Source organism: Lynx rufus, unplaced genomic scaffold (assembly GCF_022079265.1).
Source record: "Lynx rufus isolate CCGP_SWC_20201006 ecotype Redwood Valley unplaced genomic scaffold, mLynRuf1.p SCAF_8, whole genome shotgun sequence".
Classification (NCBI taxonomy): domain Eukaryota; kingdom Metazoa; phylum Chordata; class Mammalia; order Carnivora; family Felidae; genus Lynx; species Lynx rufus.
This window is the reverse complement of record NW_025814896.1, coordinates 114,688,773-114,704,102: the sequence shown is the minus strand read 5'-3', so window position 1 is coordinate 114,704,102 and position 15,330 is coordinate 114,688,773. Positions and strand designations below refer to the sequence as shown.

Sequence of the window (15,330 nt, the reverse complement as noted above, 5' to 3'; positions counted from 1 at the left end):
TACTACTTCTTAGAAGAAAAAACAGGAAAAAGTTTACTTTATAATGAAATTAATTTTCTTTCAGCACGTTTCTTTCAGTTGGCCAAATTTTTTTCAGTTAGCCAAAACTTGCCTTATCTTAAATCACCAGGGACACTGTTAAAAAGACTAATTAACAAAACCCTTCCCTGACGAGATTTTGATTTAGCAAGCTAGAGTGAATCCCCGGATTCTCTTTTTAATAGGCACTCCGAGTCATTCCTAGGATTAGACAAGTGTGATAACAAAAGACTTCATTTGCATACGTCAAGGAACAAAGCAAGGATAAACATTCTTAATAATAATCTTAAACATTAAGTTTTACTGTTTACCACAATTGGTTGTCAGGGTTGTTTTAAGAAACTATTGTGAATGTTATTTTACTGTCTGATACCCAGAATGTTAATTGACTTGCTAATATGCTGCCTTTTGTCTTTTTTGTTTGTTTTTTTAAAGCTGTTTGGTGTGTTTTGGGCTGCCTACAGTGCTGCTTCATTGTTAGTGGGTGAAGAATTCAAGACCAAAAAGCCTCTCCTGATTTATCCAATCTTTTTACTATACATTTATTTTTTGTCCTTATATACTGGGGTGTGATCTAAGTCATATATGAGTAGAAAAAGACATGTTACATTTGTGTGTGTAGGCTGGGAACTCTTGCTAAGGGGATTGAAGAAATCCTGTTGCTGGTAAAATTTTACATGTTCCACATGTAAAGGCAGGTTGAAAGTCTTTTTAAAACAACATTTTTTTGTATTTAATTATTTGCAGTTATCTGGATTTTTTTTGGTCAGAATTCCGAATTCTGTTTGATTCTTCATATTCCAGTGAATAAAATTTAAAAGCATTGTGTTTTTAAGATTGTGTCAATATTCACCTAAAAACTTGTGCCAAAAGCACCTGGAATGGTAATTATATTTCATTCAAAGGGTAAATATGGCAGCATCCTAATAATCTAAAAGCGCAATTTTTTCTTTAAAGGGTTTTCTCCTGCATTGCAGATCCTGTAGATATATATTTATATTTATACGTATATATTTATGAAATTATTCTTTTTATTCACAAAATATATTTCTGAATAGCCTAAAAATTGAGATATTTTCAATCTGATGCTTAACCTTTCTTTAATTTGGCCATTAATCTTTTATTTATAAATTCAGATTTGTTTTTTAAATTGTGTATAATTTTAAAAATCTCATACATGCTTCAGTATGTCCTTGTTAAGAGTCGTAATAACAACTAAAACTAATTTTTTAACAGTTGCTGCTGTAGATTTGGTTTGCTTGGGTATGCTTTGAAAAACTATTTTTGAATGCCTAAATATCTGATTTCAGTTTATGTTTATCTTTCTGACCAAAGGAGCAGGAGGTATAATGGATATGGCATTATTAAAATTGTCAATATGTAGAGAAATAGTAATATTTATAGCATCAGAAATATTTTTAAGTGGTACTCCTAAGTCATAAAAGTTGCTGGAAAGAGACCTTTAAAATCTTGTGGTCTTGAATAATGTTATATGAAGTAGAAAAAAATAAAATGCTTCCCAGCTGTGTGTTTTGTTTTATAACACCTTGTCCTGTATTACTAAACAAGCATCAGGTACTCTAACAAATGTACAGTATTTGCTAAGGGAAATATTAAGAAATTTTAGTGAAATTTTTGTTGCAAATTATTTCATATACCCTGGTGTATACTTTAGTTAATATAACTTTGTAAAGTAGATTAAATATTTTATTTATGTCCATAAAACAGCAAATGCCTGGTAACTATCAGCAAATTATATTATCCTTTCTGGTCTCAGCTGGAAGAGTTAACTGCTGTCCTCAATATGATACCATTCCTTTAACAACTTTATGCATCAGGAAATATCTAGCAACTCTGAAGTCTTCAAAGTACCAAACCCATCTCTCCTCCTTTCACTAAAAAAGAAAGGGAAAAAAAAAAAAGGAAAAATTTATTTTAAGCTACAGGAAAAGGGTGGAGCTATCTTTGAGCCAGAATAATGTGAAGATTACATATGCTAATTTTTAAAAACAAGCTTAGGACAATAGATTGAAGCACCAGAGGGACAGAATTTCTGGAACCTAAAATAATACGAAGTTGTGAGGAAGGATCAATAGCTACAGAAGTAGCAACTGTAAAATAAACATTTGTCACACATAAGAAATTCCTGAGGTCACTACTTTGTTACAGTCAATTATTATATTTGATATTCATAGTGTTGACCCTGAATCTTCCCCCAAGAAGTTTGGGGGTTGGTCCCAGGGGGTAGAATTTTACTAAGCAGTACATTAAACCATTTTGGGACCCATTCTATCAAAAACTGGTTTAATTTTTTTAACCTATCAGTTCTTTAAGATGTGAATGAAAAGTTTACATATTGTATTGTGTTTATTCCCTAATGATGAAGATAAAATGAGGTATTGATGTTCTAAAAAGGTGTTTAAAAATAACAACATTTAATCATGAGAACTTCCGCTCTTTAGGGTATATGTAGGTACTATTTATCATGTTTCAAGGTCAACCAACATACTCATGGGCTAATGAGCAAAGTAGTTAAAACAGATTGTCAGTTTGGAAATGTAATTTGTAAATTTGTACAAGAGACATTACTGCTAACAATGATAAGCTGACCGTGATAATGTCCTTTCCTTGAATTTTTATATAATATTTTCTAAGTCATACTGATTTTAAATCATGATTCCAACTTAATTATTAGTTCATTAGTATTTTTAAAACAGAACTCGCCAGATAGTCTCTTCTAGTTGTGTGTGTGCACGCGTGTGTGTTTTCAGTTGTAGCAATTGTGATGAATGTTAAGAGGAGAATTATGAGTAAATTATATTTACTTATATTTCAAATTGATTGTAAAATAATTGAAATTTGGATTAAAAATCAAAATCTCTTTATAATTTTCATTGTATTAGAAAACAGTTTAGGAAGATTTGTAAAGTTTTATGAACCATTATTAAACTTGCTTATTTCCAAGGTCTATAAGACAGTTTTATATAATGGTGTGTGTTTCCAAAAAATTCCCCAAATATTAAAATGCTAATATAGAGTTCTAAATTAGTGAAAATTCGCATTGACTGAAAATAATGAGGTAGATATTTTTGTTTATTGTTTAAAATTCAGTCAATTTATTTTTTAAAATTACATTGTACTTAAACATTGAATAAAATAATGCTTCTACAACCTAATAAAAACAGAGTATTTTTCATATTGAGTAAAACTAATTGAATATTTTAAGATGATTGTTATTTATTTATCTTTTACATTTTTATGCATATTTTAGCCAGTTTTAGGCTTTAGGAAATTGTGACACATTTTTAAGTTTTGTTATAATGTCTTCCATGCAATTCTTTTTTTTTTTTCTTCTTTTTTTATAGTGAACAAGTTGGGTTTGTTGTTTTGTTCTTTGCAGCAAAGGATGACAATACACGTCATAGGCTTGTATTAATATAATTCTTTCTGGTTGCATGGCATGGCAGTCTGAAATAAGTCTTGATAGAACTAAAAATCACCCTCAGCGATTCTCTGCTCTGATAACATAAAATAATAGTGTTATTTTATTTTATTTATTTATTTTTTTGAGACAGAGCATGAGCAGGGGAGGGGCAGAGAGAGAGGGAGACACAGAATCTGAAGCAGGCTCCGGGCTCTGAGCCTTCAGCACAGAGACTGACACGGGGCTCGAACTCACAGACTGTGAGATCATGACCTGAGCTGAAGTGAGACACTTAACCGACTGAGCTACCCAGGCGCCCCAAAATAATAGTGTTTTGTCACCACCTTTCATAAATGGTTCTTGAAGGGAACCCTTGTGTTAACATCTTCCCTTTCACTACATTTTAATTTCCCTTTAGAAACTCAATTACAGATGCTTTATTTCTCATTTGTGTACTTTCCTAACAGTAGTCTGTATGTTTGAGAATCTGTTGCCACTTTGTAAATAAATCCCAAAATAAGATTTTGACCTTAATAATGTTAGACAGTCTTCTATCTCTGAACTTCAAATCATGATATCTTCTGAAGAAAGTTCCACTTGTGATTATATTTTCTTTGTAACAAACTGGTATACATTTTAGACCCTACCTTTTCTCTATGGAGTGTAGTGGTCTGAAATTCAGAAATGAGAATATTCCCTGTTGAAGGCATATTATTAAGCATGAAGCTTAAGGTTAGATTTCTCATTTGAAATTCTTTTGATATGCTGAGGTTGCATCTTGGAGGTTAATTAAAGGAAAGAATGTCAGGATGATTAAGATGGCATCAGTAAAATAATACCCAATTTTTCATTTTTGTGTTGGTAGTAACCGTAGTTTCAGCTTTTCTTGTTTTATGCAAAATATCCATGCGTTTTTACTTTGAAGATATGTGTAGTTTGCAAGTGCTTGAAAAAAATTCCTTAAACATCCCGTGTAGCTAGTTCAGTGGTATATTTGTGCTATCACTGAGATTTTTTAAAAGTTAGATATTGGTATGAAAAAATATTTTTATAAAGTATTTTGAACTTGTAATTAGAGCATGTGAAGGTTATTAGTATAGTAGAGAAGTAAACTTTGCTATTTGTAATAATTTTCTTAACACTCGGAATATAAGTAAATTAGGTTTATCGAGAACAGATACCTTGGTTTTTCTATAATAGTTGCCACTGAGCAATTTTTATCAAATACAAGTGGATTGCTGCTATTCACATAATAAGTCCTCGTTGTTGAAGGTAAATGATTGAAATTATGTATTTTTGCTTGATTTTATAATGACCCTACTCACTTTTGTGGTATTAATCAGTTGCTATGTGAAGTATTACTTAAATAGGATGCACCATTTGATAAGGAAAGACTCCATATGTTTTGTAATCCTTATACAGAATTATTTTCTCTTACTCTTATTCATGATGATGGGCCTAGGTGCTAAGTCCCTCATATTCAATCTTCTTTGCCCCATGGGACTTAGGAAAATCTTTTGCCTAATAAAAATTTATTTTCAAAGGATGGTACTGGTGGTGGTCCCAAGAATGAAACATTCAAAAGAAATGGCATTTGAATTGGGTACCCTGAATATGAAGAGATAATAGATATCAATCAGGTATTTATTGCCCCCTCTGTATGTGCTGGGTACTGTGGTAGGTACAAGGATACAGTGGTATGCAAAAACCACACATGCACACCCTAACTTTAATGAGCCAGTATTTTTGGAGAGAGAGTTTCACAAATTGTAAAACAATTGCAACAAATAGAGAAATAAGAACTGTAGGTCTGTGGTAGCAAGAGAATGTATAATAGAAGAATTAGATGAGAAAAGCCTTCCCTTAGGCAGTGATGCTTAAGGTATAATCTTAGGAGTAAGTAAAAGTTAACTAGGCAGAGGTGGGAGGGAAGACTATCCAGACAGAGGAAATAGTGGGTGTGTAGAAGGATATGAAAACCCATTTGGCTGAAGTTTAGTAGGTTATGAAATTGAACAGGTTAAGTTGGCATTAGTCCGTACCTGACATTCCAAGCCATGTTTTCTTTGTCAGGGCTCTTGTTTAGAAGTACAGTACCAGAAACATGCTTTTAATACGAAAAGCCAAGATATGCAATTCTATTTTTGATTTTCCCCAGCAGAAATGCATGTTCATATGCCACAAGAGACATGTGCATGGTACGCAGTAGCCAAAAATTGGAATCAGCATGTCCATCAACACAGAATGGGTAAATAGGTATAACACAGTGGAGTGTTATCCAATGAAAATGAATGACTGGAGCCACGTGTAAGAACATGGAGAATTACACAAGTATTATGAGTGAACAAAGCAGACACCAAAGAACTTATACTGTGTTGCTCCCTTTGTGTGAAGTTCAAACACAGGCAAAATTAAGTGATGGTGTTTAGAGATACATATTGAGGTGCAAAGTTTTTTTTTAAACAGCTTTAATGATGTATATTACATGCCACACAGTTCATCCATCATTGGTATACAGTTTGATAATTTTTATTAAGTTTGTCTAGTTTTACAACCACTACCACAATCCAATTGACAAAGTCATGTTTATAAAAAACAAGAAAGTGACCACCATAAAAGGTTAGTGGTTGGGGCGCCTGGGTGGCTCAGTCAGTTAAGAGTCCGACTTCGGCTCAGGTCATGACCTCACAGTTTGTGAGTTTGAGCCCCACGTCAGGCTCTGTGCTGACAGCTCAGAGCCTGGAACCTGCTTCAGATTCTGTGTCTCCCTGTCTCTCTGACCCTCTCCCACTCACACTCTGTCTCTGTCTATCTCTTTCGAGAATATATAAACGTTAAAAAAAAGGTTAGTGGTTACCCTTAATGGGAAGGGAGAAGGGTTGTATTTGGAAAGAGTCATAAGAAGGACTTTCATGGATGTTTGGTTTTTATTAAGTCATTAAGCTGTATGTTTTATGTTTTTTTCTATATGTGTGTTATAATGTAGTCTTAATTTTTTTTTTTAAGTAGACTCCACACCCAGGCTGGAGCCCATTGCAGAGCTTGAACTCATGACCCTGAGATCAAGACCTGAGCTGAGATCAAGAGTTGGATGCTTAACTAACTGAGCCAGTCAGGCTCCCCTTAAAATCTTTTTTTAATTGTTCTAAACAGGTTATGTATCTAACATAGGTAAATTATCATTTTTCATCTTTTTTATTACTGTTATTCCTCCACTATAATGCAAGCTCCCTTGGGACAAGGACATTTTCTGACATGTTCATCAGTGTATCCCAGTTTTTTTGAATGAATACATGAACCTGGTCATTGAGTCCTGAATTCAAATCCAAAGCCAGTGAATTTCAAAACCAGCAGCCTTAGCATTAGTCTTTCAGAGTGTTGAAGTTTAGTTGAAGTTAGGCAAGACCTTAGAGATGATCTAATGAGTATAATCATTTCTCATACAGATGAGGAAATTAGGCCTAAGAAAGGATTGTCTAAAATAACCCTGTTGTGGGTGCTTGGGCGGCTCAGTCAATTAAACATCCACCTCTTGATTTTGGCTCAGGGCATGATCTCACAGTTCATAGGTTTGAACCCCGCAAACCTATGGGGCTCTATGCTGACATCGTAGAGCCTGCTCAAGATTCATTCTCTCTCTCTCTCTCTCTCTCTCTCTCTCTCTCTCTCTCTCTCTCTCTCTCTCTCCTTCTCTCTCTGCCCTTCCCTCACTCGAGCTTGCGCCCTCTCAAAATATAAATAAATAAACTTAAAAAGATTTAATAATAAAATAACACTGTTCACCCACACAGTTAAGAGTTTAAGTCTCCAGGGGCACCTGGTGGCTCAGTCAGTTGAGTGTCCAACTCTGGCTCAGGTCATGATCTCCCAGTTCCTGATTTCGAGCCCTGCATCAGGCTCGCTGCTGTCGCCTGTTAGCACAGAGCCAGCTTCAGATCCTCTGTACCCCTCTCTCTGCCCCTCCCCTGCTTGCACTCTCCAAAAAAATAAATAAATATTAAAAGAAAAGAAAAGTGGGGCACCTGGGTGGCTCAGTCGGTTAAGCATTCGACTTCGGCTCAGGTCATGATCTCACGGTCCGTGAGTTCGAGCCCCGCATCGGGCTCTGTGCTGACAGCTCAGAGCCTGGAGCCTGCTTCCGATTCTGTGTCTCCCTCTCCAACTCTCCCCCATTCATGCTCTATCTCAGAAATAAATAAACATTAAAAAAAAATTTTTTTTAAGTCTCCAAACTTCAAACTAGTGTTCTTTTCATTATGATCTGGAATATCAGTGTTGCCACTCAACAACTTAGGTATAGTTGTCTTTTTTTTTATCATAGTCCATTGTATAAATAATGGAAACATCTTTCCTTTGCTTTCCCTTTTAATTCTTCCTATTCCACTTTTTATTTTTTTTATTTTTTTTTTTATATTTATTTATTTCTGAGACAGAGACAGAACATGAGCAGGGGAGGGACAGAGAGAGAGGGAGACACAGAATCAGAAGCAAGCTCCAGGCTCCGAGCTGTTAGCACCGAGCCCGACGTGGGGCTCGAACCCGCAAACCATGAGATCATGACCTGAGCCAAAGTTGGTCACTCAACCAACTGAACCACCCAGGCGCCCCTCCGCTTTTTAAAGTCAATGTTAGTTTTAGGCTTTCAAGTATTGCACATTAATATTAAATAATAAAGGCTCAAAGGGCTGTTGTCCTTTGGATTGTCCTCGTACTTGGTACACATTAGCTAATATATTAGCTATTGATAATACTGAAGTCATTTAGATCAATGAAAAAGGAGAGTTTCCAGAAATATACCCAATTATATATGAGATTAGTACATGATAAAGGTGGCATGTTAAATTGATTAAAAAAAAGATGAATTATTGGGGCACCTGGTTGACTCATTTGGAAGAGCATATGACTCAATCTTGGAGTTGTGAGTTCAAGCCCCATGTTGGGTGTATAGATAACTAACAAAAATCAAAACAACAACAACAATAAAAAAAGAAACACTTAAAGATGAATTACTAAATAAGAGGTGATACTGCATCAGATAAAAAACATTTGGTTACAAGAAGCAACCCTATGATCAATGACTTCACTAAATATGAGTTTATATTTCTCACATGATAAGAAATCCAAGGGTATATAATCCAGGACAAATATGGCAACTTAATGTCATTGAGGACTCAGAGACTCCTTTTATCTTTTTACTCTGCCCTTTTAAGTGTGTGGCTTTCATTTCATTGCTAGATTCCTAGCAGAAAGAAAGGTGAAAGTCAAGAGGCCAAAAGGAACATGTCAAGTCAAAGTTGCCTTTTTTTTAAAGTTGCATTCTGTGACTTCACCACCTTGTATCTTGGGACAGAACTGAATCACTTGGTCATCCCTTGCTGCAAGAGTTTAGGAAAGTGTATTAACCTGGATATGTCTCTGCCTTAAACAAAGTAACAGTTCTGTTAGTAAGGGAGAATGGATACCAGGTGGGTAACGAGCAGTGTCTTACAAAGACATGTCAGGCCACTTGGAAAAATATAAAGCTGAATCTGCATCTCACTTTTTATACCAAAGTAAATTACAGATATATCAAATATTTTAAAAACAAAAGCCAGAAAAAAAGCAGGAATTAATTTTTCATATATTCCTTGAGAAGTTGGGGCTTTCAAAGTATGGCATAAGACGCAAGCCAAAAAGGAAGAAATTAAGAATGTTGACTACTTACCATTTAAAATGATTCTATAGGAAAAGATAAACTATGAATTAAGAAATATATGTAAGACTTATATAGGCAGAGGACTAATTTCCTTAATATAAAAAGAACATTTATAAATTAGTAATTTAAAATGGGCAAAGGATATACATGGTCAATCGTGTTATGTAATATATAATAGTAAAAGAATATAAATTGATATTTAAAATGGGCAAGGGATATAAGGGAGAGATGATTTTTTTTTAAAAGGCCAATGAATATATGTATAAATGCACAAATTGATTTGTGATTAAATGCAGTTTAAACAACAACATTGGCCCCTCAGATTGCCAAACCTTAAAAAGGTTGGTAATATCTGGTGTTGATTGAGACTATGAGCAGATCTGATTTAACTGATAGACAGGAACATGGCTGTCTGAATTGTTAAAATATTGAAATGCAACTGGTAAATAGTAATACTGTAACTGCATTAGCAATGAAGTTAATTATGTAAATTCTGATAAGATTTTTTCTGTTGTGACATTCATTGGTAATGAACCTTTTGTTGTAATTACATATGAGAAACATTTCCAACATCTGTTAGCTTATCCTGTGTCATGGTAAATAATGTGGCTGCGTTGTGCATTACCTATGAAACATTCCATGTCCTAACAGTTGCTACTTCTAAATAGTTTTTTTTGTTGTTGTTTTATTTTTAGTACATTGCAATTCTTGGGTGAAAAGTAATAATAGTGTTTTAGTATTTTAAAATAGGAGAATTTATAACAAAATATTAAAAATGGATATACCCCAAAGCTGTTTGACCCTATCTGTTATCTGTCAATGCAGAACATGTGCATGCCCTACGACCCAGCAATTCTATATGCTCACACACACATAAATTCAGTACTGTGCAATGAAACTTTCTGCAGTGATGGAAGGAGTCTAATATTCTGTGTTGTCCCTGCAGTAGCTACTAGCTATGTGGCTTTTGAGTAGTTGGAATGTGATTAATGCAACTGAGAAAGTGATGGGTTTTTTTAGTAAGCTCTATGCCCAACATAGGGCTTGAACTCAAAACCCCTAGATTAAGTGTTGCATGCTCTACCAACTGAACCAGCCAGGCTCCCCTGATTTTCAACTTAATTTTATTTAAACTTAAAGAGTCACCTGTGGTTATTAGCTACTGTGTTGGTCAGAACAGTGAATATTCATAGCAGCACCATTAATAGTGTTCCAAACTGTAAACAACCCAAACAGACCAATTAAGGCAGTCTCACACAGTTGAATATAATTAGATTGAAAGATCTGTAACTACATGTAAAAGTATGGATGATCTCAAAAACTGAATGAGCAAAAGAAGCAGACACAAAGTAATACATACTTCATGGTTCTATTTATGTAAAGTACAAAAAACGGGATGTTTGTTACTCTTGAGTGGGAAGGAAGTAACTGAAAGAGGGTTTGGGATTGGGGCATCTAGGATGCTGTTACCTTCTCTTTCTTTTTTTTTTTTTTTTAATTTTTTTTTTCAACGTTTTTATTTATTTTTGGGACAGAGAGAGACAGAGCATGAACGGGGGAGGGGCAGAGAGAGAGGGAGACACAGAATCGGAAACAGGCTCCAGGCTCCGAGCCATCAGCCCAGAGCCCGACGCGGGGCTCGAACTCACGGACCGCGAGATCGTGACCTGGCTGAAGTCAGACGCTTAACCGACTGCGCCACCCAGGCGCCCCACCTTCTCTTTCTTAATGTGGGTGCTAATTTTATGGGCGTGTTCAGTTTGTGAAAATGTATCAAGCTGTATACTTGATACACCTTGCTATAAGGATATTGTATTTTAATTAAACCTTGTAAATTGGAGAGAAAAAAACCCCACCCAGAATGAAGTGTCAGCAAAATGTTGGTAAGCTTCTTAACATTCCTTTTAAATGTCATAAATGTTCATGTTCTAAAACTGTGGAAGAATATGATAATGAACTCTAGCTTGGAACATTTCTTGAAACATCCTGAAATGTATTTTGATACTGTGCAAAAATTAATATAAAATAAAACATGTGATTTTCACTTCTGAAATGAAAACATGACTTATTACAGCAGATGTGAATGTTGAATGCAAACAGGGATCAAAAATGTAGTGTTGAAAGTTGAAAGTGCTAAACTCATATTTCATCCAGGAAGCAGTCATATTCACTTAAAGCTCATAACTCAAAGCTTTGCAATCATCATTGAGGAGGTTAAAAGATCTATCATTTTCACCCAAAAAAAAACTCTAAAAATTTCACCTGAGAGGTTTTTTTTTTTTAATGTTTATTTTTGAGAGAGAGAGAGAGAGAGATGAAGTATGAGTGGGGGAGGAGCAGAGAGAGTGGGAGACACAGAATCCGATGCAGGCTCCAGGCTCTGAGCTGTCAGCACAGAGCCCGACGTGGGGCTCGAACCCACGAACCTTAAGATCATGACCTGAGCTGACATTGGACACTTAGCCGACTGAGCCACCCAAGTGCCCCTCACCTGAGAGTTTCAATTGATCAAAGAAAAGTTATTTTTTTATGTTTGTTTATTTTTGAGAGAGAGAGTGAGTGGGGGAGGGTCAAAAAGAGTGGGAGACAGAGGATCTGGTCTGTGCTGGCAGCACAAAGCCCAATGTGGGGCTCGAGCTCACAAACTGCAAGATCGTGACCAGAGCCGAAGTCAGATGCTTATCCAACTGAGCCACCTAGGAACCCCAAGAAAAACTGTTTTGAAAAGACCATTCATATTGTTAACACCAAATACTCTGGTGTTAAATACAAAGAAGGATTTTTAGGCATGAAATATTTAGTAAACCTTTTATACAGAGTTTGCAATTTAGATTTATGGTCTCACTTGTAACACATCTGAAAAAAGAATAAGTTTTCATTCATTACCACAGAGCTTGAATTGGTACATATGAGTGTCTTAGCAATTTACTTAAAAGGTAAAATATCACAATTTTAAAAATAGTTTAATGGCTTGCATTGATGCTGTGGAGCTGAAGGTAACATCCAGGGGAAAATACCAAACATCATTATAGGCGTTCCAAGGAAAATGATCCCAGTAAGAACTATGTGGAAAAACTTCATTGCATTTTTTTTTATTTTTTTTTTTAACGTTTATTGGTTTTTGAGATGGAGAGAGACAGAGCATAAACGGGGGAGGGTCAGAGAGAGGGAGACACAGAATCTGAAACAGGCTCCAGGCTCTGAGCTGTCAGCACAGAGCCCGACGCGGGGCTTGAACTCCCGGACCGCGAGATCATGACCTGAGCTGAAGTCGGCCGCTTAACCAATTGAGCCACCCAGGCGCCCCAAAACTTCATTGCATTTTTAACAGACAATACTATGAAATGCTAGGGAAGAAATCTGGAATTTTAGCCAAAGTTCAGAAAGATGTCCAGATGTTTTAATTTGGCACAAAGTCACTACACTTGAATATCTCCAAATGGTGCAATAAAGACATAAATACATGAATCACTTTAACGTATTTTCCCAATAAACTGTATATTTATTATCATAAATTTATGATAGCAAACAAAAGTAAAATTTTCTGAGAAAGTTAAATAGTATCTGAAGAGCTCAGAATTGTGATGATACTTGGATTTTCGTTTTGGCTTCGATGGAAGGCTATAGTTTTAGAACTGCAAGGGTAATTTGAGAATCATACCAACCAACCCTTGTATATTTTCTTCATTAGAAATTTTGAAGTCAGAGCAAACATTCAGAATATGAAAATATTTTTAGAAATTTGGCCTTACTCAAAGATATTTGATCAAACATTATTTGGGTTTTTTTCTATGAGAATGTTTTTGGATGAGATTAATATTTAAATAAGTAGACCAAGTAAAACAGATTGCCTTTCCTAAGGTGGGTGGACAGCATCCTGAAGGCCTGAACAAAACAAAAAGGCTGACCCTCCTTCCTCCCATCCCACTCCAACCCTCCCACCTTCACCCTCCACCCTCCCAAGAGAGAATTCCTCCTGGTTGACCACCTTCTAGCTGGGAGAGCTGGGGCGTCTGTTGTTTCCTGCCTTTGGACTCTTCCTGGGTTTCAACTCTTCTGGGTTTCAAGCCTGCCAGCCTTTGGACTGGGACTAAGCCATTGGCCCTCTTGGGTCTCCAGCTTGCCTACTTACCCTGCATATCTTTGGACTTGTCAGCCTCTATAATCATGTGTGCTAATTTCTTATAATAAATTTCTTAGCATATATATTTATACATTTATATATTTCTTATTGGTTCTGTTTCTCTGGAGAGCCCAATACACTTTTTTTTCCTATAGTCTTAAAACATGGACATTTTATATAACCAACTATTGTATGTTCTTATTCTTAAATTTTTTTTTAATATTTATTATTTTTGAGATACAGACTGCAAAGGGGGCAGGGGCAGAGAGAGAGGGAGACACAGAATCTGAAGCAAGCTCCAGGCTCTGAGCCGTCAGCACAAAGCCTGATGCAGGGCTCGAACTCATGAGCTGTGAGATCGTCACCTGAGCCGAAGTCAGATGCTTAACCGACTGAGCCACCCAGGCGCCCCTTGTATAATCTTATTCTAAGTATACTTTAGTGCTCGTTGATTTTTAGAAACCTACATGAGAGAAAATAGAGTTCTATAATATTTACCTTTTTAAAACACAGGGAATGCAAGGTTTTCTGTAAGTGTGTCGTCATACTTGTGAACAGCTCGTCACAGAATATGTTTACCTGAAAGCTCAACTTTGCTCACTTCTGAGTACTTTTTGGCTCGTCACTGTACCTCAAACCTGGATGTGATCTAACTGGCACCCAGTGGGATTTCTCTCACTCTGGTCATCTGACTCTATGAGTTTGCCATTGCATTTGGCTATAGGGTTTATTTTCTTGGAAGCTGAATCATAGTGATGGCCTAGCTTATGCGTTCATCTAACACTCCTGTTGTACAAGGTTTCTTATTTAGGAACTTAAGTTTTCTTGTTTCACTATTGGTCCAGCTCAATGGTTTGGAAGTTATTTTCCTCCCTTGAGAAGATAGGAAAAAGAGACTTCTAGCTCTCTTTACTTCCCATTATGTACTAACTGCACTGTCTTCTCTGGATTTGGATCCATTCTTAAGAGTCTCTAGCCTTTGCTTTTTCTGCGTGGTTGCTTTCTGAAGTTAATTTAATGTGTAGAAGCACCTGGGTGGCTCAGTTGTTAAGCATCCGACTCTTAGATTTCGACTCAGGTCATGATCACACTGCCTGTGAGACCAAACCCCGAGTTGAGCTCCGCGCTGGGTATGGAGCCTGTTTAAGATGCTCTGTCTCCCTCTCCCTCTGCCCCTCCCCCATTTGCACATTCTCTCTGTATCTCTCTGTCAAAAAAATTAATGTGTATCATTCAGGCACAAGAGACATCATATTTCTGTTTTGCTAAATTAAATCTATTATATAAACCATATTTAATCCTCCTGTTAATTATTTTTGTTTATGGTGTGAAATACGACCGAATTTTATTATTTTCCATATAGATAACCAATTGTCCAAGCAACATTTAGGAAATAATTCAACATATCCATACTGACCTACAGGATATGAAGTTTCCAGGTATGTATGAGTTTACACAGAGATCATTCATAGCCTGGCTGCCCTACCACACTATCCTTAGAGTTTGTCTTACTTTTATTTTTTAAAAAATTTTTAATGTTTACTTATTTTTGAGAGAGAGACAGAGCACGAGCGGGCGAGGGGCAGAAAGAGAGGGAGACACAGAATCCGAAACAGGCTCCAGGCTCTGAGCTGTCAGCACGGGGCCCGATGTGGGGCTTGAACCCATGAACTGCGAGATCATGACCTGAACTGATGTCAGATGCTTAACCGACTGAGGCACCCAAGCGCCTCTAGTTGTCTTACATTTTTTAAAATTCATTCTTGATCTTTTGGGTTTGTCTGAGCTTATCTGACAGCTCCATTCACGGTACATTGGCTGCTTTGAACACCTCCCCTTCTTGCTCAATTGAATTGCTTGCACTTCTCTTGTTAGAATATAATTTTTAAAGCTTCCCTATCCCTTTGTATTTCCTTTAAAAATCCTTGGCCTTGGTATCACATGAATTAAAAAAAAAAAATTCCTGTTATCGCTCTCAAAACTAAGAGTATGTGTCTAATGTATGTTCAACATTATTCTTTTTGCTATTACAATATCTTCCAAGGATAA

At 36.1% G+C, this 15,330-nt stretch overlaps 1 protein-coding gene across 2 annotated transcripts in view; it reads left to right on the top strand.

The window, feature by feature from the left end:
* YIPF4 (Yip1 domain family member 4) overlaps positions 1-14,844 on the top strand; it is a 42,419-nt gene extending 27,575 nt beyond the window's left edge. The window contains exon 6 of one of the 2 annotated variants that reach the window (XM_047067844.1): positions 14,645-14,844. In XM_047067844.1, coding sequence (XP_046923800.1) covers positions 14,645-14,671 — 27 coding nt within the window. In that variant the 3' untranslated portion in view covers positions 14,672-14,844. Of the gene's footprint in view, positions 1-474; positions 875-14,644 lie in introns of those variants that run through there. The other variant, XM_047067843.1, reaches the window with a different exon arrangement.
* Positions 14,845-15,330: the final 486 nt, after the last annotated feature.